The sequence below is a fragment of the Pleurodeles waltl genome, chromosome 4_2 (assembly GCF_031143425.1).
Source record: "Pleurodeles waltl isolate 20211129_DDA chromosome 4_2, aPleWal1.hap1.20221129, whole genome shotgun sequence".
NCBI classification, from domain to species: Eukaryota; Metazoa; Chordata; class Amphibia; order Caudata; family Salamandridae; genus Pleurodeles; species Pleurodeles waltl.
In genome coordinates, this window is record NC_090443.1 from 176,734,835 (window position 1) to 176,760,699 (window position 25,865).

Below are 25,865 nucleotides of genomic sequence, written 5' to 3' on the forward strand. Positions count from 1 at the left end.
GATGAATGTAGGGAGAACCGGCGTCATAACAAAATGAGAACAGAAAAAGTGAAAGGAACATTGAGGTCAATTAATAGGGAAAAAATTGTATAAACAAAATCGAAATAAGAAAATAAGTAATTGGGTAAGTTGATTAAAGAAAAATAACAAAACGACAGAAGCAATTAGCAATTAAGAATACAAAGTAAATCAAGAAGCACGATGGAATGCAGAGGAGAAGTTTCAAGATGCTGTATAGAAATGATCGAGCGGGAAAATGAAAAGAAAAAGAAACAAATACATATGGGGAGGAAGATAATTAAAATACTTGAAATGTAAGAAAGAAAAGTAGGAAAGCAGGGCAAAAATAGAAGAAAAAAAACATTAAAGAGAAACTGTGATGGTTCTGCAGTAGAAAATGTACCTGAAAGCAGCCAGGTATTCTGGATCACCCATGGGGGGATCTAAGCCGCCAGCCCAGGCTACGTTCACATTAAATCCTTCACCAATGCCGGATCCAACCTAGAGAAAAATAAAAAATAAAATTAGGCCATTAAGGTGCAGGAAGAAGTTGTGGTACATAGCTCAGTTGGGGCCAATACACTGATCACTCCGATCAACATCGTGGGAACTAGCAAGAACAGAAGGGGCATCAGTAAAAAATTTAACAGTTGCAACAAGCTGTAGAAACAATAAACTCAGCACCTGAAAACAAAGACCAGAGGGACGACTAGGTGTACTAGGAACAAAATGACCCCTAGCAAGAACAGTTTGTGTTCTACTAACAAGCTTAGCTCTAGCACCAAACTGAGAGCGAGTAGAACATTATGAAGTCTAATACAACGATCTGAGCGCGGTTTGCAGGAAACGTGGTGCTATTAACATGCGGAGTGCTAGTAATGTGCTTAAATCTAGCAACAAGCTGAGTACATGATGTGCTCCCAGAAACTCCACATAGGGCATCACAAAATTCCTGGGTGTGAGAGTACCACAGGAGTAACTACATGAGTTAACCCGGTAAAAGCAAAAGGATTGCACACTGACAAGTGGACATCAGTGCTGTACCATCAACTTCCACATTACATGAGGGTCTATGTTGGATCAACTCTTAATTCCCTGATTATGCTTGGAGCTGGTACTGGCAATGACCTTCGTAACAGTAATGTCAAATCAGGGATTACCCCTTAATTCCAGGTCACTTATTTGTAATGAAGGCCTTAGTATCAAGCTAAGTGCTATTAACTAGCTGAGCATCAGTAACAAACTAAATAGTAATTGCAACAAGCTGATTGTCAGCAATCACTTGTGCCTTAGTTAGTATGCTAATGAAATGAATATCCAGGAGGTGCAGTCAACAAAGCAAAGTTAGTAGTTCTCATTTGTGAGGAATCCAGGCTTGACCAACAGAGGTAGACATTTGTTGAAACAATCTGGCCCATGGGCCGCAAAAGCGGTGCAAACTTACAAAATACAATTATATTTTGTAAGTTTGCGCACAATGACGCAAATGCGGCGCAAAAAAATATATAAATATGGGCCTCAGTCTTTGCACTGCCTTATTGCCTGGGTAGCATGCTACACCATGTGGGAGTGCAGTGTTGAAAAAGTGTTTGCAATAAGACCTCTGTGAGGGCTGTTTTGGTATTGTTGGGAGTGACCGGTATCTAAATCTCCTCACGTTTTTCACCGTTGGCTCTAGTGTCTGTGCACTACATACTGACCACTGTACGTGACATCTGCAAAAAGGGCATTTGGAATTTGACAAAAACAGTTACATTGGAAATAAATCAAGTGAATTGTAAATGACGCTCTGAAGGCTGTGAATTGTTATGCAGACTTTCGGAGACCGCCACAAAATGTGCACTAATGAAAAGTACACCTTTCCGCTGTACATCTCTACCACAACTCTGACCACAGAGTGCACAGCCATGTTAATCAATCTTGATGCCCGTATTTAAAAAATCTTGTGAGAACCAAACCCCATCAAGCCCCCAGTGTCCCCCATGTTTTTCAGATGCAGCTAGAAAGAAAACTGAGAACCTAACGCCAAGTAGTAGTAACTCCTTGCTCCTTCGCCTGATGTGGATGTTTGCCTTCTGAAGTGCAGAATGGACATTGCTAACTAGGCAGATCTTCTGTCGCATCCCCTGGTCCATCGACAAAGATCCCTGTGTTCTGGGGATAGCTGTTTTGTTTAGCCCCCCCAACCTTACTTATGAATTTACATTCAGGACGATGAACAACACATCTTACCCGAAAACAGGTACACTATTACGCAAAGGAAAAGATAATGAGGAATAAAGAAGTGGGACCTTAGCGACTAGCATAGATTTATAGAAGGATGGTCTGAAGTTGGACAGTGGTATTTCTCATTTTAAAGCTAAATGAACAGAAGTAGAAGCTTTTTGGACCAAGGATGTGTTCCCAACACAGGAATGTTTTCAAATGAGTGGCTCGGTAAACAAAATAGTGGAATCCAGGTTTCCAACAAAAATGAGAAGTGCGGCACAGTTGAAATGGAAATGCCTCGTGGTTTCAGTTTACATCATTTCCCCACTGCATAGTGTCGGCATGCTTCTGACAATCCGTGCGACATGCCTGCCAGCACAAGTGCACTGAAATGAGCTTGAGCAGACAATGTAGGGACCTCTGAGCTAATGTGCTGCTTTCAGTGGGTACCTAAGGCTTATCTCCTAGAGATTAAATTAATAATATACTTCACTGATAACTAAAGCACTTGTGCTTACCAACCAAGATTTTTCGAGGAAATAACAGAGTAAGAAATACAATTGCTACATGGGCTTCATTGGCTTGCCCCTTCCTACCCCTGGCACTGCCTTTGCGACCCCTGGCCTCAGAGGTGGCAAAATCTGTGCCAGAAACACAGTTGCAGCTCGGCTGGTGCTCTAATCTCCTTGTTTTTTCCAGCATTTTTGTATCACACTAATAGTCAATAATATTACATTATTCACAATTAGTGTAATAAAAATAAAGTACAATTAGATGGAATATGACCTCCCCTAGCAGCTGAGGTAAGTAAAACAAATGCTTTTAAATGTATATCGTGTGCATGCTTGCCAGTAGGAGTGTTTATGTGGGAAAGATAGAGAGAGAAAAGGAAAAGGTCAAAAGGCATGTGATGTCACTTTCTGCTACCCTTGGCATTTTGGTGAATTAACATCCATGAATTGTTATATTGTACTTTTGTAAGGGTTAATAACAGAATTATTAAAAACCTCGGATAGCAATATGTACAAGCCTTCACAGCTTTGTTTTCTGTTAATATAAAAATGTACAACTTTACTATATTTCTATTTTTGGAATGCCAGACCTCGCAACTTCATAGTGCCAGAAATATCATTTGTTTTTTCTGAATTATGTGGTGGTCTATGTGAGGTGTGATGCTTCACAAAATGTCTAAATAAACAGCAAAGTAATTTGCTAGATTTTCCTTGAATTTTCATAAAGAGTCCAAAATGCAGATTTTAAAATGTGTTAAATTACCACATTACAATCAAATTCAAGTTGAATGTAATGGCATGCTATCATGGTGTAGGCATGTTGTTTTTGCTTCCAGAAGTATAAGCCCTCATTGACTAAAGTTTTAAACAGGTAGTCGCATGACACAATGTGATGCAAAGATATTGTCAACTTACCTATTATATTAAAGGCCTACATGCATAGCTAAATTGAGTTGCACTGTACAAATACTTGTGCAAACTAGTGATTGTGTGATAATTTTGGTTTTGTAGGTCACCTGTTCGATTAGAAGATTTAACCATACTTGAAATAAATTGTCTTAAATATTTTAGGTGTCTGTATGTATATTTGTGTTTATATATAAAAATAGATAAATAGATAGATATTAGAGCTAACTTTTTAAAAGCAAACGTAAACTGCTTGCTACAAACTGAAATGTTACACTGAAAATATATATTCCAAATGGAAAAATCAAATTCCAACAAAGGAAGATGAACTTCAATTTGTGCAGCAGAAGGGTACATATGTATTCATGTAATTGGAGAAAATATCAAACAAAACAAACACACAAGTACTCCAAACTAAAATTAACTAAATAAAATTGCACTGCAAAGATGAAAATTATTCATGTATACTAAACACTACAATCAAACAAAGAAACCCGAATTGTAATACAGAGATGCCAAAGAAGCAAGGGTATGACTAAAGCTAGCACACAACACTGAAAACCTGCTATAAAATCAAAGAATAAGATCGGAAAAGTAGAATTCAAAGCTAATCCTTCTGAATAACATTTCTAGGCCCCAACGACTGCAAGGCATTATTTTTAAAAAATTTCCATAACACCCTAAATTTAAAAACAAACAGCACAAAAAAAAAGAAACCGAAATTAAATCAAAGTACAGCATTGCATAATAAACCCAACGCCATTTGGTGAACCCCAATTTATAAAATTAAACACTGATATAAAGAACGAAAAATGTGACATTAGAAAATAACTAAATATGAAAAAAGAAAATCAAAACACAAAATCAAAAAGGAAAATCTAAACACAAACAACAACGGTTTTTGGAACTAAAACCTGACACTGAAAATTAAAATACAAAATGAAAAATTACAACTCAGCATGATTAAATATACCTTAACTCTTGCTGGGCTGCTATCTGCATGTCACTGTGTTTTTTGATTGTACTGCATTACTTTTTGTTTGCTCTTTCGAAAATTATAAATAACTTTTTTTAAATATATAAATATATCTGAACACTGAAATAAAAATCACTCCCCACAAACTAATTTAAAAAAAATGCCCTCTGTTAGAAATTAGGTATTTCATTTAGGGCTCCAGCTGCTGGAGACCAATTCAGAACAGTACATTGTTTCAGTAGTCAAATAAAATATGAGAGAATGAACTGCCTCTAACTTGGAGTAAACATGTGGTCATAGATTGAATGAAAAAAACATTTCACCTAAGGTCTAGATTAGCAGCCATGCCACAGACCGCAGACCACTAAATGAGCAGCTCTACACTATATAAAACAGACAATAAGTACAAAACATAAATGAACAAATACATTTACATTGAACAAAGCCTCCAATGTAGAGATATTTTCAAGCACCCACTCTGAGTACTGCACAGACACTATTTTGAAGTGGTGCTGAACACTTAAATAAGTAATTCGTACAAGACAAGGGCCTCATGAGTTAGAGACTGTTAATCATTTAGCCCCTTTTACCCCTTGATTTCTATTGACTGCATGGCATTGGGCAGTTAGAATCCTCAGTGTGCCCTACTGAACGCCACTCAGAAATAAAATACTATGAAAGTGTCTGAAGTTATAGGCCAGATGTACGTAGCACTAGTCTGAAGTTATGGGCCAGATGTACATAACACTGACCACAGAAAACTGGCCTACATTTGTGAAATGTATTTGTGACCAGTGTGGTAATTTGCAAACTGATCTATGTACGAATAGGTCGGTATTCCTAGTGGGTCACAATTCGACCGACCTCATGAATTTTAATGAGGTAGGTCGCAAATTGCAACCTACTAGGAATTGCAGCCATCTCTGGCAGGGCTCAGAAAATCATAAAAATGTTACTAGACCTGCAGGTCGAGTAACTTAAATAATCTACTCAACCTAACTGTAATGTACTTGACCCGTAAATGGGTCTCAAAGTGTGTGATCCTAGGCAAATAGTTTACGGAGTCGCCTTTATCCTAATTCTCACATTTGATTGCATCTGCAAATATGTGAGCTCAGCATTTCTGCAGTACTAAAAATCCTCTTTTGTTTGATTAGGTAGACTTATGTTTGCTGCATGCATCACAAGAATCTAGCCCACATACCCATGAGGTCGAGCACATATAACCTAGGGCTTCTTTTAGTTTACTAACAACATTGCCGTCAGGGCAGGAGTGTTTCTCAGTTTGTTTCAACACTCAATGTTAACAAATATATTACTAAACCATGATGTGGTAACATATTTTCATCTACACACAGTAACTTTCCAACAAACGCCAAAAACCTATCCTCTAACTTGCAGCTTTACTGATAAAACTATATAGTGTATTAACAATCTGTGAAAATTGGGCTTCAGAAAACATATCCTTTGCACATCAACATGTAAAGTATTCTGCTTTGTTTTCATCCCATTAAAATATTTTTCATCACACAGAAATTTAAAAATGGGCTTTCACAGCTACTGAAATATATTTTGAAATGTTTGCATAGTTGACTTAGGGGGTTATTCCAATTTTGGAGGAGGTGTTAATCCATCCCAAAAGTGACGGAAAAGTGAGGGATTTACCACCAGCCGTATTACGAGTCCATTATATCCTATGGAACTCGTAATACGGCTGGTGGTATATCCGTCACTTTACCGTCACTTTTGGGCCGGATTAACACCTCCTCCAAAGTTGGAATAACCCCCTTAGTCATTTAAATGTTGTGTGTTAGGAAAACCCTGACACCCTATATCCTTTTATTTTACATTCTAAGCATCAGGTCACACAGTTCACCTAACAAAGTCCTGGAACTCTGCAATCAGAAGAAACATTTATTGTAAGAAAAAAGGACTTTTAACCTCTGTCTGTGAACACAGAGCAAATGTGACATGAGAACAAGATGTAAAAGCATCTTTTATTGCCCCTCCACTTTTCATCTGAACAGAACACCTGTTCAGTATCAACTAGCCAGAAGGGATGAGTAAGTATTAAAAATAGCTTGATCGCCCAGTAAGTATTAAAAATAGTAAGCATTAAAAATAGTTCAACTTGATCAATTAAGACTCTCCAATGCCAGTGGTCAAGCGGATTTTTGGATAGTCAGACCACCATGTCTGAGACTGCTTTTATATAAAGTGAATTTTTTTCAAATGTTTCAAATGCGTCCCGGTGCATCCGCTCATCTGCAACATCAAGTTCCGGCACCAAAGGGGCGTATGGCTCACGCACACCAGCCCGGCGCAGCAAAGCAGCCCAGGACGGGAAAGGTTCCCGATCATCCGTAACAATCCGATCGGCCACACCGCATCACTCTCAGGCGCAAGATGCGGTAGAGATCAGATAGGGCATATCCAGAAATGTGCGTAGTGAGCCTGTGCACAGTGATAGTAAAGCTCCAAGTCCGGAGCAGAAAGACCACCCAACTGAAACTCGAGTGTCAACTTGTCCCAAGAGACTCTGGGCTGTCCGCCCGCCATGGCCAACCGTATCAACACAGAGCGGAGTCTCTGGAAAAAACTAGCTGTAAGAATAAGAGGTAAATTCACAAACAAGTATACAAATTTGGGAAGCACCACCATTTGCAATGCGTCCAGTGAGTGAGAGCGCCAACGAACGCCAGGCCTCCACCTTGTCCTCCACCCACGCCATTGCCCTTCCATAGTTAGCAGACCATAGTGTCTCTACCTCTCCACTTAGCCAAATGCCCTGGTATCTCACTGGTCCATCAGCCCACCCTATAGGGTATCTGGAAGAAAATCGCGGCGTTCCCACAGAAAGAGGTATCGCCACAGATTTAGACCAGTTAATCGTAATCCCGGAGAAGGCACCAAACCGTACTATCTCATCAAGCAGGATATCAAGATGATCACTCGGCTCACGCACATTCAATACAATGTAATCAGCGTACATGGATATCAATATAGGGTGGTGGCGAAATGCCAGTCCACGATGGTTATGTTGTCGTCTCAGCCTCGCCGCCAGGGGCTCCATGGCAATCGCAAAAAGCAGCGGAGACAGAGGGCAGCCCTGTCGAGATCCCCCAAGCCACCCGGAATGGACCGGAAACAATCCCATTCACTCGCAGCCAAGCAGTAGGCTCTGAGTACAGCAAGCGGATCAATTGCACAAATCTAGCGCTCATCCCCACTCTAGCTAGCAACGCAAACATATACTGCCACTCCAGAGAATCGAAAGCTTTGGTGGCATCTAAAAAAAACGCTGCTGCATTATCCTCCGCCTCAATTGTATTCGCGACAGCGAAAAACGTGTGAAGATTATACGCCGTAGACCGACCAGGAACAAACCCAGACTGGTCGGGCAAGACCATCTTCGGGAGCAAGGGCTGCAATCTCGCCACTATCATCTTCGCCAAGATTTTGTTATCAATATTAATCATAGAGAGTGGTCGATACAAGTCACAGCTACACAGATCCTTGCCAGGCTTTAGAATTGTGACAATCAGGGCCTCACGCAAGGAGGCGGGGAGAACCCCAGTCTCCATAGATTCTGCGTACACCTCCAACAAGCGAGGTGCTACAATGTCCGCATATTCTTTATAAAAGGACGGGGTGAGACCGTCAAGTCCGGGAGACCTATCCCCTGGAAAACTACGAATCGCCATTTTGACATCTTCAACAGAAAAGGGGACGTCTAGGTAGGACCTATGCGAGTCATCAAACCAAAGTAAGCTGATCTCGGAAAAGTAGTCCTGCGTGGCCTCTGCGTCCAGACCAGGTGACTCCACGTACATTTCTGCAAAAAAGTCAGTAAAGACCCACAGGGCGCCATCTGACCCCGCCACATGCCCACCAGACGCGTCATTCAGCTTGACAATATAGTTACTAGCCCATGGCCTTTGTAGCATACTCGCAAGTGTGCGTCCTTCCCTGTCACCTTCCCCGTTTCTTCTTGCCTTGGCAGGTTTCCCCAGAAAGCAGATCTCGCGCAGAGAGGCCTCCTCATATTGTGTGACAGTTCTTCGTAAAGCTGAGAGCATATCCCCAGACCAGTCAACAACCAGGCGCCCTTCCAGTTCTATCTGCGCCTCCAAATCAGCCAAGTCCCGCAGCAGGGACTTCAGAACACCGTGCTGTTTAGAGAGGCATACCCTACGAATTACCACCTTGAATGCCTCCCACAAGGTACCAGCAGAACTCACCGACCCACAATTCTCAGCGAAATAGTGAATAATGACCTCTCGAACTTCCTCCCGGGAACACCTGATCTCGCAATGCTCCATGCGGCAGATGCCACGCATACGCACGCCCCGGCCCTCCCGGCACCGCCAGCACTAACTTGATCGGCGGGTAATCTGACAAAGTGCACACCATGTGCTCAACTGACCGCGTCCAAAGCACCACATCCCTCGTGCCCAACTAGCGATCAATACGAGACCAGCTATTATGAGCATAATTAACGCAGGTGCCCTCTCTAGTATCCCCGTGCCTCACCCACCATAGATCCAACAGGGACCCCTCAGTCATAACAGACGACAGGGCTTTAGCAGCAGCACCGTGCTGTACTCTAGCCAGGCTCTCGTGGTCCAATCCAGGATACAGAATGACATTGAAATCCCCTCCCCAAATCAAGGTGCCGCTTCCCAGCGACTCAATCAGCCGCCACACTTCTCGGAAAAATTCAGGGTCGTTGGTATTGGGACCATAGGCAGAAACAAGCCTGCAAGATCTGTCTAACAGCATTCCACTCATCATGACATATCGGCCTTTGGGGTCTACACTCTGTGAGTGCGCCACTGCAGTCTCTTCTGCAGCAGAATAGAAACCCCTCTCGCATAGTGCAAGAACACCACTCCGTGATACTCACCAATTCAGCCCGATTTCAACCAATTTTGAGTCGAGGCCACTAAGTGGGTCTCGTGCAGCTTGCAGATATCAATCTCCTGCCGCTTCACATAAGCAGACAATAGCCGCACCTTGCGCCCGTCATTCAAACCACGCACATTCCAAGTAAGACAGCGCACCAGTGTCACATCTCCACACACCATCGCATCTTCCAATCAAATATACGGCCCCACCACAGCACCTCATGACAATCGCCCACCATATATGTGCAGAAGTATATAGTGAAAGAGAGAAGAACAAGAATAGTAAACCAAAACCAGGCCCCCCCACTCCACCCTCCCACGCAGACCCCCAATTGGGTCAAAGCAGAGAATCCACCCCCCCTACAGAACTAGAATCCCAACCGTGGCAAAAGGACTCATCCAAGGGGCACGCGCCAGGCCATCCATCCCACCTGCCCACGTAAGATAGGGGAGGAAGGGGGCAAAGGGCCCTTGAATAAATCATACATCAGAGCAGCCAAAAGAAGCAATTAACCCAGTAACAGGGAGCCCCCATGTAGTCACCAGAGAAAGAGCAGAGTTCATCTCCGCCCCACCATTCTAGTCATTGTCACTTAATGCATCTCTCTCAGCTCCAGAAGCCTCCGGCTCCCCCGATGCCACCTTTTTAGGAACTGTTTTGGCAAACTTGGCTGCCAATTTCGGGTCCGTGAAGAAATGCAATTTACCCCCATGTTGCACTCTCAGCTTCGCGGGGTAGATAAGAGAATATCTTGCATCTGTCTGGCTGAGAGTGTTGTTGATCGGAAGAAAGGCCCTGCGCGCAGCCTGCCCTCCCGGGGTGTAATCAGGGAAGAGGCTCCATTCAGAGTTTTTGTAAATTATTGGTCGCCGCTCCCTCGCCAGTCGGAGAACTGTGTCTCTGTCGCAGTAGTTTAACAGTCGAACAATGATATGCCGCAGAGGGGTGCCATGCGGCGGTCGAGGACCCAACGACCTGTGGGCCCTCTAACCACCAGCAACCTGGAGAGCTCATCAGGGAAAAGGTCAGACAGCATTGACTCCACAAAATCTTCCTTCCTTCCCATCGCAGCGGACTCCGGAAGGCCAACTATGCAAATGTTAATGCGGCGCGACCGTGCCGCTCGGTCCTCATTCTTGCTGCGAATCACTTCCAATACACGCTCCATGCACAGCAGATGTTCCTCATCTTCACGTCGCTGATCCTCTATCTGGTCGAACCGGGAGTCGTTATCATCCACCCTAGCCCTGATCCGGTCCAGATGTTCCGTCAGATGGTCAAGCTTGGCATCGATACCAGCGAGGCTATTCTTTAAGTCAAGCGAGAAATATAGCCTTGACCGAGGCGTCCGAAGCCCCCTCCTCTGCCGACGTCTCTTCCGAATGGGAACAAGGCCGTCCACCCTTCTTCCTACCTCCATCAAAGGTGAGTTTCGCCTGTTTCTGCCCCGCCTTGCCCATCCTTGCCGCAATAGAGTCCAGCAGTCTGGGGCCCCACCAGCAGACCTCAAGCAGGACCGCAGAAGACAAAGAAGGCAACCAGCCAAGGAATGCCAACAGCTCCCACCAGTGCAGCAGCACAGATCAGCACCACGAAAAGAATGAGAGGCACACCAGGCCCAGTCACCGCCACTCCACAAATCTCAGCCGTCTACAGGGAGTCCCCGTCTGCCAGATCAGGTCAGCAGTCCCTTAGGAATATATCTCCAGGTATGCCGGCCCAGCGGAGCCGATCCCGGGAAACCAGGGACCAGCCCCCGTCCCTAAGCCACATCCAGCAACCGACCCCACGCCATAGGTCCGGAATCAGCACGCAGGGTATAGCTCCAGCGCCAAGCCCAATCCAGCAGCTCCCACAGCACCACCAAAGGCCCGCAGACCGACCCGCCCGCCGAAGGGCCCCCCAGCTAGGGAAATCAGTGCACCACCTGCCCAGCTGCAGCAGCTGCACCAATCCACCTCCACGTGTGGCAAGGTTCTGTACAGGAGAGACTCAGGCCCCCATTAGAATCACTATCTGCGGGGATCGGGCACCCAACTCCGCACGTTGCTGCCAGGCACCACTTCCACCGGAGAGAAACAGACCCGCTACCTAGGATCCGCACAGCACCCACGAGACGCCACCGCCGCGGCCAACCAGCCCACAAGGGCCCCTCTTCAGCCGCAAAGGCCGCGGACGCAGGCACCGGAGCGTAGCACTGGCCCCGCCCCAATCAAGGCCACCCTCCGCAGAAGGCCGCGGTCCGACCCGACCACTGATCCGGCCTCCGGGGGCGAGCAGACGCTCACCCCCTACTGTCCGCAGCTGCTCCGGAGCTGGGAGCGCCACCCCGGTAGCCCGCCGGAAGAACCAGCGAGGCCCTGGGACAGCGCAATCCACGAGTAATCGGGCCGGCCTTCTCCCATCAAGGAGCGCCCGGGAAAGCCGCAGCCGCCGAGAAAACAGCATGCTGCCTCAGGGGGTTAACCGGAGGGCTCCCCCCTAAAAATAGCACGTAGAAGGGGCCGCTGCAAGGATAAATGTAAGAAATAGGCCCCCAGCCCAGCAGAGCAGAGTGACGGCCATCTTGCTGGTGGGCCAAGACACGCCCAACAATAGCGATTTGGTAACTTGTCACCAAATTGCACTTTGTGGTTTTGTACATAATTTTTATTTTTTTTTGCAATCACAAAGGACATAATTCTGCAAATTGGGCAATTTGTGACTGCAAAAATGCTTTGTTCATGTGGATCATGGTGTTCATACAATTTCCACTGCATTGGAGCCGACAACTGAAGGGGTGAGAAGCAAGAGCCTTAAGACTTTGACCCTACCTGCTTAAGGAGATGGTAAAGAGAGTGTTTCCAAGAAGTAGAATAGGGCAAGGAATCTACACACCTTCACCCTGCATCCACAAGAAACATTACAAAAAGCATCAAACCATGCATCTAACACAGTGCAGACATAACATGCAGGTTGTTATATCCACTTTCACAAGGTATGTCCCTCAGAATAACAACAAATAACCACTCAAAAGAACTCACTAGACAATACTTAGTACACCAACACAAAACCACTCAGGTGTGCCATAAAATTGGGTATCAATGAACTCACAACAGCACGTGCAATAATGAACAATATACATAGTGGTGCATATTTTCCAGAGCTGCACCTGGGTAGGGCAGATATGTGTGGCTGAGACTGGTATTTAGAGGTTGTTGTGCACATACAGTCTCTAGTAGATAACAGACAATGCTTGACAGAACACATGAACATGACAATGAATTTGCATACAACACAGTTCAGATACTATATATAAAAGGCTAACACAAGATCATAACAGCACAAACCATAATAGTAAACAATCACAAACTGTAACAGGAAACAGACTCAATGCTATGACAAAATACATCAACCCTGGGCGTGAAGGTATCCATCCCCAGCAAAATAGCAAGGTCATGCTAAAGACAATACAGTGCTATCAAAATCATGGTGATCCCAAATAACATAAAACGTAGTTAAGCACAACAGCCTCGAAACTGCTGCAACTGCGATATTGTATTTTATTGTATTGCATATTTTTGTATAGTGCTCAAGATGCCCTCCGACATCTTTATTGCACTACACATGATGTGTCTAATTCAGTGAGTGAGTGTAGGAGGCTGGACTGGCTTGTAGTGAGTACCAAGGGGTACTTGCACCTTGCACCAGGCCCAGTTATCCCTTATTAGTGTATAGGGTGTCTAGCAGCTTAGGCTGATAGATAATGGTAGCTTAGCAGAGCAGCTTAGGCTGAACTAGGAGACGTGTGAAGCTACTACAGTACCACTTAGTGTCATATGCACAATATCATAAGAAAACACAATACACAGTTATACTAAAAATAAAGGTACTTTATTTTTATGACAATATGCCAAAGTATCTTAGAGTGTACCCTCAGTGAGAGGATAGGAAATATACACAAGATATATATACACAATAGCAAAAATATGCAGTATAGTCTTAGAAAACAGTGCAAACAATGTATAGTTACAATAGGATGCAATGGGGAAACATAGGGATAGGGGCAACACAAACCATATACTCCAAAAGTGGAATGCGAACCACGAATGGACCCCAAACCTATGTGACCTTGTAGAGGGTCGCTGGGACTATTAGAAAATAGTGAGAGTTAGAAAAATAACCCTCCCCAAGACCCTGAAAAGTGAGTGCAAAGTGCACTAAAGTTCCCCTAAGGACAAAATAGTCGTGTTAGAGGAATAATGCAGGAAAGACACAAACCAGCAATGCAACAACTGTGGATTTCCAATCTAGGGTACCTGTGGAACAAGGGGACCCAGTCCAAAAGTCACAAGCAAGTCGGAGATGGGCAGATGCCCAGGAAATGCCAGCTGCGGGTGCAAAGAAGCTTCGACTGGACAGAAGAAGCTGAGGTTTCTGCAGGAACGAAAAGGGCTAGAGACTTCCCCTTTGGTGGACGGATCCCTCTCGCCTTGGAGAGTCGTGCAGAAGTGTTTTCCCGCCGAAAGGACGCCAACAAGCCTTGCTAGGCGCAAATCGTGCGTTTGGCGTTTTTGGACGCTGCTGGGGCCCAGGAGGGACCAGGAGGTCGCAAATTGGACCTGAAGAGAGAGGGGACGTCGAGCAAGACAAAGAGCCCTCACTGAAGCAGGTAGCACCCGGAGAAGTGCCAGAAACAGGCACTACGAGGATGCGTGAAACGGTGCTCGCCGAAGTTGCACAAAGGAGTCCCACGTCGCCGGAGACCAACTTAGAAAGTCGTGCAATGCAGGTTAGAGTGCCGTGGACCCAGGCTTGGCTGTGCACAAAGGATTTCCGCCGGAAGTGCACAGGGGCCGGAGTAGCTGCAAAGACGCGGTTCCCAGCAATGCAGCCCAGCGAGGTGAGGCAAGGACTTACCTCCACCAAACTTGGGCTGAAGAGTCACTGGACTGTGGGGGTCACTTGGACAGAGTCGCTGGATTCGAGGGACCTCGCTCGTCGTGCTGAGAGGAGACCCAAGGGACCGGTGATGCAGCTTTTTGGTGCCTGCGGTTGCAGGGGGAAGATTCCGTCGACCCACGGGAGATTTCTTCGGAGCTTCTGGTGCAGAGAGGAGGCAGGCTACCCCCACAGCATGCACAAGCAGGAAAACAGTCGAGAAGGCGGCAGGATCAGCGTTACAGAGTTGCAGTAGTCGTCTTTGCTACTATGTTGCAGGTTTGCAGGCTTCCAGCGCGGTCAGCAGTCGGTTCCTTATCAGAAGGTGAAGAGGGAGATGCAGAGGAACTCGGATGAGCTCTTGCATTCGTTATCTAAAGTTTCCCCAGAGACAGAGACCCTAAATAGCCAGAAAAGAGGGTTTGGCTACTTAGGAGAGAGGATAGGCTACTAACACCTGAAGGAGCCTATCAGCAGGAGTCTCTGACGTCACCTGGTGGCACTGGCCACTCAGAGCAGTCCAGTGTGCCAGCAGCACCTCTGTTTCCAAGATGGCAGAGGTCTGGAGCACACTGGAGGAGCTCTGGACACCTCCCAGGGGAGGTGCAGGTCAGGGGAGTGGTCACTCCCCTTTCCTTTGTCCAGTTTCGCGCCAGAGCAGGGGCTAAGGGGTCCCTGAACCGGTGTAGACTGGCTTATGCAGAATTGGGCACATCTGTGCCCAACAAAGCATTTCCAGAGGCTGGGGGAGGCTACTCCTCCCCTGCCTTCACACCATTTTCCAAAGGGAGAGGGTGTCACACCCTCTCTCAGAGGAAGTTCTTTGTTCTGCCATCCTGGGCCAGGCCTGGCTGGACCCCAGGAGGGCAGCTGCCTGTCTGAGGGGTTGGCAGCAGCAGCAGCTGCAGTGAAACCCCAGGAAGGGCAGTTTGGCAGTACCAGGGTCTGTGCTACAGACCACTGGGATCATGGGATTGTGCCAACTATGCCAGGATGGCATAGAGGGGGCAATTCCATGATCATAGACATGTTACATGGCCATATTCGGAGTTACCAGTGTGAAGCTACATATAGGTAGTGACCTATATGTAGTGCACGCGTGTAATGGTGTCCCCGCACTCACAAAGTTCAGGGAATTGGCTCTGAACAATGTGGGGGCACCTTGGCTAGTGCCAGGGTGCCCTCACACTAAGTAACTTTGCACCTAACCTTTACCAGGTAAAGGTTAGACATATAGGTGACTTATAAGTTACTTAAGTGCAGTGTAAAATGGCTGTGAAATAACGTGGACGTTATTTCACTCAGGCTGCAGTGGCAGGCCTGTGTAAGAATTGTCAGAGCTCCCTATGGGTGGCAAAAGAAATGCTGCAGCCCATAGGGATCTCCTGGAACCCCAATACCCTGGGTACCTCAGTACCATATACTAGGGAATTATAAGGGTGTTCCAGTAAGCCAATGTAAATTGGTAAAATTGGTCACTAGCCTGTTAGTGACAATTTGAAAGTAATGAGAGAGCATAACCACTGAGGTTCTGGTTAGCAGAGCCTCAGTGAGACAGTTAGGCACCACACAGGGAACATATACATGCACACCTATGAGCACTGGGGCCCTGTGTGACAGGGTCTCAGTGACACATACATATAGGCCACAAACCTATGAGCACTGGGGTCCTGACCAGCAGGATCCCAGTGACACATAACAAACATACTGAAAACATAGTGTTTTCACTATGAGCACTGAGGCCTGGCTATCAGGATCCCAGTGAGACAGTGAAAACAGTGACAAACACCCTGACATACACTCACAAACAGGCCAAAAGTGGGGGTAACAAGGCTAGAAAGAGGCTACCTTCTCACACAACCCCCCCCAAACGAAGGACAATAAGGCTAACCTTGGCCAGTTGAGACTTTATTGTCTAAGTGGTGATAAGTAGAGAGTAGCTCTGCAATAGACTGGTTACTCCCTTTATCATCCACTATATGGTTACTTCCCTGTGGGGATGTAAACCACCCTGTTTGAAGTTTTTTAGCTAAGCAACAATGTGAAGATGTATTTTCAGAGTTTCTATCAGTAAGTTTTAGTTTAGAGCAGTGGGAATTGTCCACTGAACCTATTTGTAGTGATGGAAATGCCAGACAGGGATGCTGTCTCAATAAAGCCATAGCTGGGCAAAAACTTTGTCCATTTGGCTGGAAGAGAGAACAGGGATGCTGTTTCTCTTGAGTTGGAGCAGGGCAGGGATGCTGTCCTATGAGCTCCACACTAGGGCAGGGATGCTGTCCTAAGTGTTGTGAGGCAGTGCAGGGTTTCTGCACTAAAGTTTCTCTGGGAGGGTTGGAGGGATGCTCCATGTTAACTAAAATGGTGCTCTTTTTGTCACCAATGTTAGTTATCCCACAGAGAGGTACTTCTACCTCAGGGAGTCCAGCTTTGCCAGCTGATGATTCCCTTGGAACAGGTGCCACCCCAGGAGAGGTTTCTCCCACCACAGGAATGGTATCCTGAATGGTAGGGTGGTTAGGGGATACTGTGATACCCTTTTTACCTGTTGATGGAGAGGGATCCTGAGTTTTCAGGCCTTCTCTCCTTTGCTTTTTCATTTCAGTAGAAATGAGAGGGAACAATTCCTCAGGGATGCCCAGCATGGCTGCATGGGCATAAAACTCTACATCAGCCCAACCTGAGGCCTCTAGGTCATTACCTAAGAGACAGTCTACAGGCAAGCTAGGTGATACCACCACCTGCTTAGGGCCAGTAACTCCACCCCAACTAAACTGAATTATAGCTAAGGGAAGAAACTTAGTGGAGTTATGGACATCAATAATCTTATACTGTTGTCCAATGATGTGTTGATCAGGGTGCACTAGGTTTTCAGTCACCAAAGTGAAACTGGCACCTGTGTCCCTGTAGGCCAAGGCCTCAACACCATTTATTGAAACTGTCTGCCTGTACTTATCCATTGTAAGGGGACAAGCAGCAAGTGTGGCAAGGCCAGTGCCACTAGGTGTGACAGAAACTGTCTTGGGACTGATGACATCAGTTTCCACTATGGACCCATAAGTGAACCCAACTACACCCTTTGCTTGACTGTTGCCAGCAGTCCCACCACTAGTACCACTACTGCTAGGGGCACTAGAGCTTGATGTATTAGTGGTGGTAGGCTCAGGGGGTTTACCTGGACAGGACTTATCCCCTGGCCTATGGCCTCTATTTTTACACACAAAGCACCAAGGCTTTTTAATGTGTGCAGGTTGGGAAGAAGAGGAAGAATTTGTTTTATCCCCACCCTCTGAAGAGTGTTTAAGATTTGAAGTGGGATCTTTGGTTTTACCATTATCCCCATGCTTATCTTGAGATTTTTCACCATCTTTCTTCTTATTGCCATCTTTGTCACCCCCTGTATGAACTTTTCTGTTCACCCTTGTTCTGACCCATTTGTCTGCCTTCTTTCCCAATTCTTGGGGAGAGGTCAGATCAGAGTCTACCAGGTACTGGTGCAACAAATCAGACACACAATTATTAAGTATATGCTCTCTCAGGATTGTCTTATACAGGCTTTCATAATCAGTAACTTTACTGCCATGTAACCACCCCTCCAAGGCCTTCACTGAATGGTCAATGAAATCAACCCAGTCTTGTGAAGACTCCTTTTTGGTCTCTCTGAACTTTATCCTGTACTGTTCAGTGGTTAAGCCATAACCATCCAGGAGTGCATTCTTAAGAACTTGGAAATTATTAGCATCATTTTCTTTCACAGTAAGGAGCCTATCCCTACCTTTTCCACTAAATGATAGCCATAGGATAGCAGCCCACTGCCTTTGAGGGACATCCTGTACAACACAGGCCCTCTCAAGTGCAGCAAACCACTTGTTAATGTCATCCCCCTCCTTATAAGGGGGGACTATCTTGTGCAGATTCCTGGAATCATGCTCTTTTGCAGGATGACTATGGGGAATACTGCTGCTGCCACCATGGGTATCTAAACCCAACTTCTGCCTTTCCTTCTCTAATTCAAAAGACTGTCTATCCAAATCCAGCTGTTGCTTTTTAAGCTTCAGTCTGGTTTGTTCCACCCTCAACTTATTGAGTTCCCTCTCTAACATTCTGTCATCAGGGTTGGTGGGAGGGACATTTCTAGAAACAGAGCTATGATGGGAATGAACAGAAGGAGACCTGTCCCTTACAGAAGGCACCCTAACAGCTTGGTTTACAGAAACATTACTACCAGTATGGTGAGAATAAATGCTTTTGCTATGATGTGAGACAACACTATTTATTTGGTGTGGCTCATCATCATTACCATCTATGCTAGATTGTCTAGTAATGGGCAGGCTAGGAAGTTTCTTTCCTGAATCTTTTCCTGGGGGAGTCCCTGAATCAGATTGAGAACTATTAGGTACTTTTTCAACAGATGGGGCACCTATGGCCTTATCCTGTTCTCTAAGCATGTTAAGTAACAGTTCCAAGGAAGGATTCTTCCCTACACTCAAACCTCTCTCTATACAGAGACTCCTTGCTCTTTTCCAGCTAAGGTTGTCATATGCAAGTTTGGACAGATCAACACTTTGGCCTGTGCCAGACATTTTTTAGAGAGAGTTAAAGTGATAGAAAAAGAGAAAAAAGTTTTCAGAACTTTTGGGAAAGACAGAAAAAAACTTTTTAAACTTTTAAGAACTTTTTGAAAGTTTAGAAGTACTTTTCAGCACTTTAGAAAAGAGTGAAAAGAGGAAATGCAAAACTTTTTGGCTATGTGTATATACACTGACCTTGTTTTGTATATTTTTCTCTTATGAAAAGTACAATGACAAGAGTGGTAAGTAGTCTCAAGCACTTATCCCACCACTGCACAACCAATGTAGGAGGCTGGACTGGCTTGTAGTGAGTACCAAGGGGTACTTGCACCTTGCACCAGGCCCAGTTATCCCTTATTAGTGTATAGGGTGTCTAGCAGCTTAGGCTGATAGATAATGGTAGCTTAGCAGAGCAGCTTAGGCTGAACTAGGAGACGTGTGAAGCTACTACAGTACCACTTAGTGTCATATGCACAATATCATAAGAAAACACAATACACAGTTATACTAAAAATAAAGGTACTTTATTTTTATGACAATATGCCAAAGTATCTTAGAGTGTACCCTCAGTGAGAGGATAGGAAATATACACAAGATATATATACACAATAGCAAAAATATGCAGTATAGTCTTAGAAAACAGTGCAAACAATGTATAGTTACAATAGGATGCAATGGGGAAACATAGGGATAGGGGCAACACAAACCATATACTCCAAAAGTGGAATGCGAACCACGAATGGACCCCAAACCTATGTGACCTTGTAGAGGGTCGCTGGGACTATTAGAAAATAGTGAGAGTTAGAAAAATAACCCTCCCCAAGACCCTGAAAAGTGAGTGCAAAGTGCACTAAAGTTCCCCTAAGGACAAAATAGTCGTGTTAGAGGAATAATGCAGGAAAGACACAAACCAGCAATGCAACAACTGTGGATTTCCAATCTAGGGTACCTGTGGAACAAGGGGACCCAGTCCAAAAGTCACAAGCAAGTCGGAGATGGGCAGATGCCCAGGAAATGCCAGCTGCGGGTGCAAAGAAGCTTCGACTGGACAGAAGAAGCTGAGGTTTCTGCAGGAACGAAAAGGGCTAGAGACTTCCCCTTTGGTGGACGGATCCCTCTCGCCTTGGAGAGTCGTGCAGAAGTGTTTTCCCGCCGAAAGGACGCCAACAAGCCTTGCTAGGCGCAAATCGTGCGTTTGGCGTTTTTGGACGCTGCTGGGGCCCAGGAGGGACCAGGAGGTCGCAAATTGGACCTGAAGAGAGAGGGGACGTCGAGCAAGACAAAGAGCCCTCACTGAAGCAGGTAGCACCCGGAGAAGTGCCAGAAACAGGCACTACGAGGATGCGTGAAACGGTGCTCGCCGAAGTTGCACAAAGGAGTCCCACGTCGCCGGAGACCAACTTAGAAAGTCGTGCAATGCAGGTTAGAGTGCCGTGGACCCAGGCTTGGCTGTGCACAAAGGATTTCCGCCGGAAGTGCACAGGGGCCGGAGTAGCTGCAAAGTCGCGGTTCCCAGCAATGCAGCCCAGCGAGGTGAGGCAAGGACTTACCTCCACCAAACTTGGGCTGAAGAGTCACTGGACTGTGGGGGTCACTTGGACAGAGTCGCTGGATTCGAGGGATCTCGCTCGTCGTGCTGAGAGGAGACCCAAGGGACCGGTGATGCAGCTTTTTGGTGCCTGCGGTTGCAGGGGGAAGATTCCGTCGACCCACGGGAGATTTCTTCGGAGCTTCTGGTGCAGAGAGGAGGCAGGCTACCCCCACAGCATGCACAAGCAGGAAAACAGTCGAGAAGGCGGCAGGATCAGCGTTACAGAGTTGCAGTAGTCGTCTTTGCTACTATGTTGCAGGTTTGCAGGCTTCCAGCGCGGTCAGCAGTCGGTTCCTTATCAGAAGGTGAAGAGGGAGATGCAGAGGAACTCGGATGAGCTCTTGCATTCGTTATCTAAAGTTTCCCCAGAGACAGAGACCCTAAATAGCCAGAAAAGAGGGTTTGGCTACTTAGGAGAGAGGATAGGCTACTAACACCTGAAGGAGCCTATCAGCAGGAGTCTCTGACGTCACCTGGTGGCACTGGCCACTCAGAGCAGTCCAGTGTGCCAGCAGCACCTCTGTTTCCAAGATGGCAGAGGTCTGGAGCACACTGGAGGAGCTCTGGACACCTCCCAGGGGAGGTGCAGGTCAGGGGAGTGGTCACTCCCTTTCCTTTGTCCAGTTTCGCGCCAGAGCAGGGGCTAAGGGGTCCCTGAACCGGTGTAGACTGGCTTATGCAGAATTGGGCACATCTGTGCCCAACAAAGCATTTCCAGAGGCTGGGGGAGGCTACTCCTCCCCTGCCTTCACACCATTTTCCAAAGGGAGAGGGTGTCACACCCTCTCTCAGAGGAAGTTCTTTGTTCTGCCATCCTGGGCCAGGCCTGGCTGGACCCCAGGAGGGCAGCTGCCTGTCTGAGGGGTTGGCAGCAGCAGCAGCTGCAGTGAAACCCCAGGAAGGGCAGTTTGGCAGTACCAGGGTCTGTGCTACAGACCACTGGGATCATGGGATTGTGCCAACTATGCCAGGATGGCATAGAGGGGGCAATTCCATGATCATAGACATGTTACATGGCCATATTCGGAGTTACCAGTGTGAAGCTACATATAGGTAGTGACCTATATGTAGTGCACGCGTGTAATGGTGTCCCCGCACTCACAAAGTTCAGGGAATTGGCTCTGAACAATGTGGGGGCACCTTGGCTAGTGCCAGGGTGCCCTCACACTAAGTAACTTTGCACCTAACCTTTACCAGGTAAAGGTTAGACATATAGGTGACTTATAAGTTACTTAAGTGCAGTGTAAAATGGCTGTGAAATAACGTGGACGTTATTTCACTCAGGCTGCAGTGGCAGGCCTGTGTAAGAATTGTCAGAGCTCTGGGTGGCAAAAGAAATGCTGCAGCCCATAGGGATCTCCTGGAACCCCAATACCCTGGGTACCTCAGTACCATATACTAGGGAATTATAAGGGTGTTCCAGTAAGCCAATGTAAATTGGTAAAATTGGTCACTAGCCTGTTAGTGACAATTTGAAAGTAATGAGAGAGCATAACCACTGAGGTTCTGGTTAGCAGAGCCTCAGTGAGACAGTTAGGCACCACACAGGGAACATATACATGCACACCTATGAGCACTGGGGCCCTGTGTGACAGGGTCTCAGTGACACATACATATAGGCCACAAACCTATGAGCACTGGGGTCCTGACCAGCAGGATCCCAGTGACACATAACAAACATACTGAAAACATAGTGTTTTCACTATGAGCACTGAGGCCTGGCTATCAGGATCCCAGTGAGACAGTGAAAACAGTGACAAACACCCTGACATACACTCACAAACAGGCCAAAAGTGGGGGTAACAAGGCTAGAAAGAGGCTACCTTCTCACAGTGAGGCCGTGTTCAAGTCACAATTAGACTTCATTGAGGTTCGATAAATGATGAAATGCGTGAATCGGAAGGAGAGTTCAGTTTACTAATACAGTCTCAGCTGGAGAGAGGATAATTGCTTACCTCAAAGAATATATTACATATACTAATAGACACACACACACACTCTCTCTCTCTCTCTCTCTCTCTCACTAAAAAAACAAAGGTTACATGGACGTTATAGTTAGGTTCACATTTTACACACATAAATCCACAGAAATTCAGCAGGTATAGTTATCTGAATAAACTATATAATTCATGCCCCCACCATGCAGTTTTCTCATCAATACTTTTATTGCAAATGTTGCAGTGATATTATCAATGATGTCACAGGAGATAGAATGATAGAGGTAATATGTGGGGTAATTAGCACTGCATGGTGAGGGTGTGAGTTATAGTTACCTTAGGGCACGAGTTATAGTTTCTTGAAATAACTATAGCTGCTAAATGTCTATGGTGTTATGTTATGTTTCTTAAATGTGAACCTAACTATAAAGTCCCTGAAACCTTTGTTTTGTCGTGAATTTCTAAGGTTTTTAAATGCTGTTTCCTAAGTATAACGTCCCTGTAACCTTTGTTTTTTTCAATACATTTCTTGGGTTTTCTTTACACACAGAAATACTTAATTACCATACTTTGATCCAGCCGAAGGAGGCACATGGTGGGGGATTGGCCCCATGGCCTGTAGCCAACACCTACAAGAAAGGAGCCTGATGCTCTGCATGGCCTTAGGTTGTGGGCAGCAGGGGGTTGGCTGCAGGGCCTGGTCTGCAGCCAGGCTCTGTGCCTAATCCCCCTAAGGCAGCCAACCCGCTGGCTCCCTCTCCGAGCTGCTTTTGACCGGGGACCACATCCCTAGGGCCTCCACCATATTTAATTGGAAGGCGGGCATGACTCCCCCCCCCCCCCCCCCGGCTGATTCGTCCGTGGTCACCCCATGCTCCTGCACATTTTGTTGGGGTGGAGGACACGTGCCCCCCTCTCAAGGTTGATTTTGGTCCCGGGAACACCATCCCTTGGGGCCCAGCAATTTTTTGGGAAAAGGGGGCACCCCTCCTCGGACTGAAATCAGCCCCGGGGTCCCTTATCCCCAGGGTCCGGCCAAAAAAGGGTGGGTCCCCTGGTGCCTACCTAGAGTACCCACCACATTATGGTTGGAGGTCTGCAGGGAAGCCTGAAGGCTCCCACGGCCTCAGTCGGCTCCTTGCATTTAGCATGGGCCAGCATTGCTCTGGTCCACAAGAAGCAGCTAAAAATGCTGCTCCCTGCAGGCGGAAGCAATCTTTTCATCTGTTTACCTGCCCGCCTCAGTGTAGGCAGGGATATGGATGAAAAGTCCACTCCCATCAAGCTGGAGCCTTTTTCATGCTCCTGCCCACTGGGAGAGGACTTAGGGCCTCATTACGAGCTTGGCAGTCGGACCACTGGACCACCATGGTGGTGTTCTTTCAAACGGCGCCAGGCGGGCGGTCTGATGATCGGCCGGATTACGAGTTCCCCAGACAGCAGGCAGTATAATGGAGCTACTGCTGGCCATGCATTCCACACTAAATTTTTTTGGGAGGGTCACCTACCTCTCTCCATGGGGACTTACCCCCTTGGGACCCCAGTTCTGGGCCGCTTGCCTGTCTGACCGCCAAGGTTTCCATGGTGGTGGGATCGCCACTGAAAGCTTGGCAATCCTGCAGGTCATAGAGCCATTGCGGTCCCAATGATGGGATCTCCAACATTGGCCACCGCGGTCAAGAACACTGCAGTCCTCGCCACACTGTCTATGGTGGTGCCAGTGGTATGACCACCAAATTCGTAATTCGGCAGTCTGACCGCCAAAGTTGCGACGGTTGGAGGGAAAGCCACCGCTACCATGGAGGTACATGGTCCGCAAAACTCGAAATGAGGCCCTCAGTGTTTGCTCCTGCTTGGTGGGGCTTTTCAAATTGTGCCTGCCAAGTGAGAGCAAACAGAGGTTTTCCGCCCATGCCACTGCATGCAGGAAAACCACTATGTCCCAGGATGGGCACTTTGGGATATAACCTGATGGGGTCCCAAGGGCCATTACTGGCTCTGGGGGGTGCACAGCTCTCCTCCCCTCTGCATTCATCACTGGTCTCAATGAAATGGGGTCCCCGAGGACAAAATCAGCCCAAGGATGGGGGCTGCATGCCTCCACACCATTTTTCACTAAGGCTGGACCCCAGAGGATGGGGTGCCCTGGGGCTGAAATTAGCCCAGGAGAGGGGCTGTGTGCCCCCTTCCACTTTTTAATGAGGTCAGAACCCAGGGTGGCACCCGTAGGGCCGAAATTGGCCCATGGAGGAGGGGTCCCCCCTTCCCTTCTCAATATCAGCCTGGCTGATCCTTAGGGCCAAAATAAGCCTGGGAAGGGAGGGTGGACGGTCACAGGCACCCCCCTCTCCATCAAATAGAGTTTAATGTTTCCACTGGGTCCCTTCCCTCCCAGAGGGCTTTTAAAAAAAAAACTAGCATGGGAGACCACTCTTGTTTTCTTTACTAATTTTACCACCGATCCTCCATGAATTTGCTGGAAAAGTTTTTTCAAAAGTTTTTGGTCACAGGCAGGAAGGCTCCCTGTGGCACCCCTCCGCTGGGGGCCAAAAAAAAGGGGAGGGGCCCCAAAACACTATTTCCCCCTATTCTATGCCTATGGGATTTTTTCATTTGTGAACACGACTACAATCTGAACTGCTGATTGAATTTACACCAAATTTGACAGGAAGCTAGATCTTGGCCCATAAAAAGAGCATTTTATAATTTGGTTTAAATCCTTCAAATAGTTTCTGAGTTATTAAAGAAAAAATAAATTTATATATCTAGCGGAACGGATCCTCCTTGAATCGCCCTCGGATCTGGAGGAAAAGCAAGGCCCAGATTGGCAGGCTGCAACCTGACTGAGACGTTGCTGATGCTACTTTGTTTCCTGCATTGGCTCAGAGTGGCAAAAAACAGTGTAAAAACTTATGAGGGGTCAGGGATACAGGTATCCTGACCCCATAGGATACATGGAGGGGTTCCTTAAGGACCCGTCATGGGCTAAAACTTGCCCAATTGTTTTTTTCCGCCCAATCCGGCGATTGGCAAACCCTCTACGGATCCTCCTCAGATTCAAGGGAAAAGCAAGGCCTTGATTGGCTGGCTGCAACCTGACAGAAATATTAATGTGTGAGTTTAAAAAAAAACATAGAAAAAAAACAAAGGATTCAGGAACGTTATAGTTTTACCTATTACAAAACCACAAAAAATCTGCAGTAATAGTTTTTACTTATAAACTTATCTGAAGAAACTATAACTTAAGCCGCAAAGTAACTTTGCAAAAAGAACGGATGATGGATTGAATGTGGAAAAAAATTTAAAATTCAACCCCAGTCACAGATCTAGGTTTAA

The 25,865-nt window shown here is 46.5% G+C and overlaps 1 protein-coding gene across 3 annotated transcripts in view; it reads right to left on the reverse strand.

The window, feature by feature from the left end:
- Positions 1-25,865, reverse strand: part of HDAC7 (histone deacetylase 7) — a 531,422-nt gene that overhangs the window by 32,984 nt on the left and 472,573 nt on the right. For all 3 annotated transcript variants that reach the window (XM_069231044.1, XM_069231043.1, XM_069231042.1), the window contains exon 20: positions 404-501. In XM_069231044.1, coding sequence (XP_069087145.1) covers positions 404-501 — 98 coding nt within the window. The remainder of the gene's footprint in view (positions 1-403; positions 502-25,865) is intronic.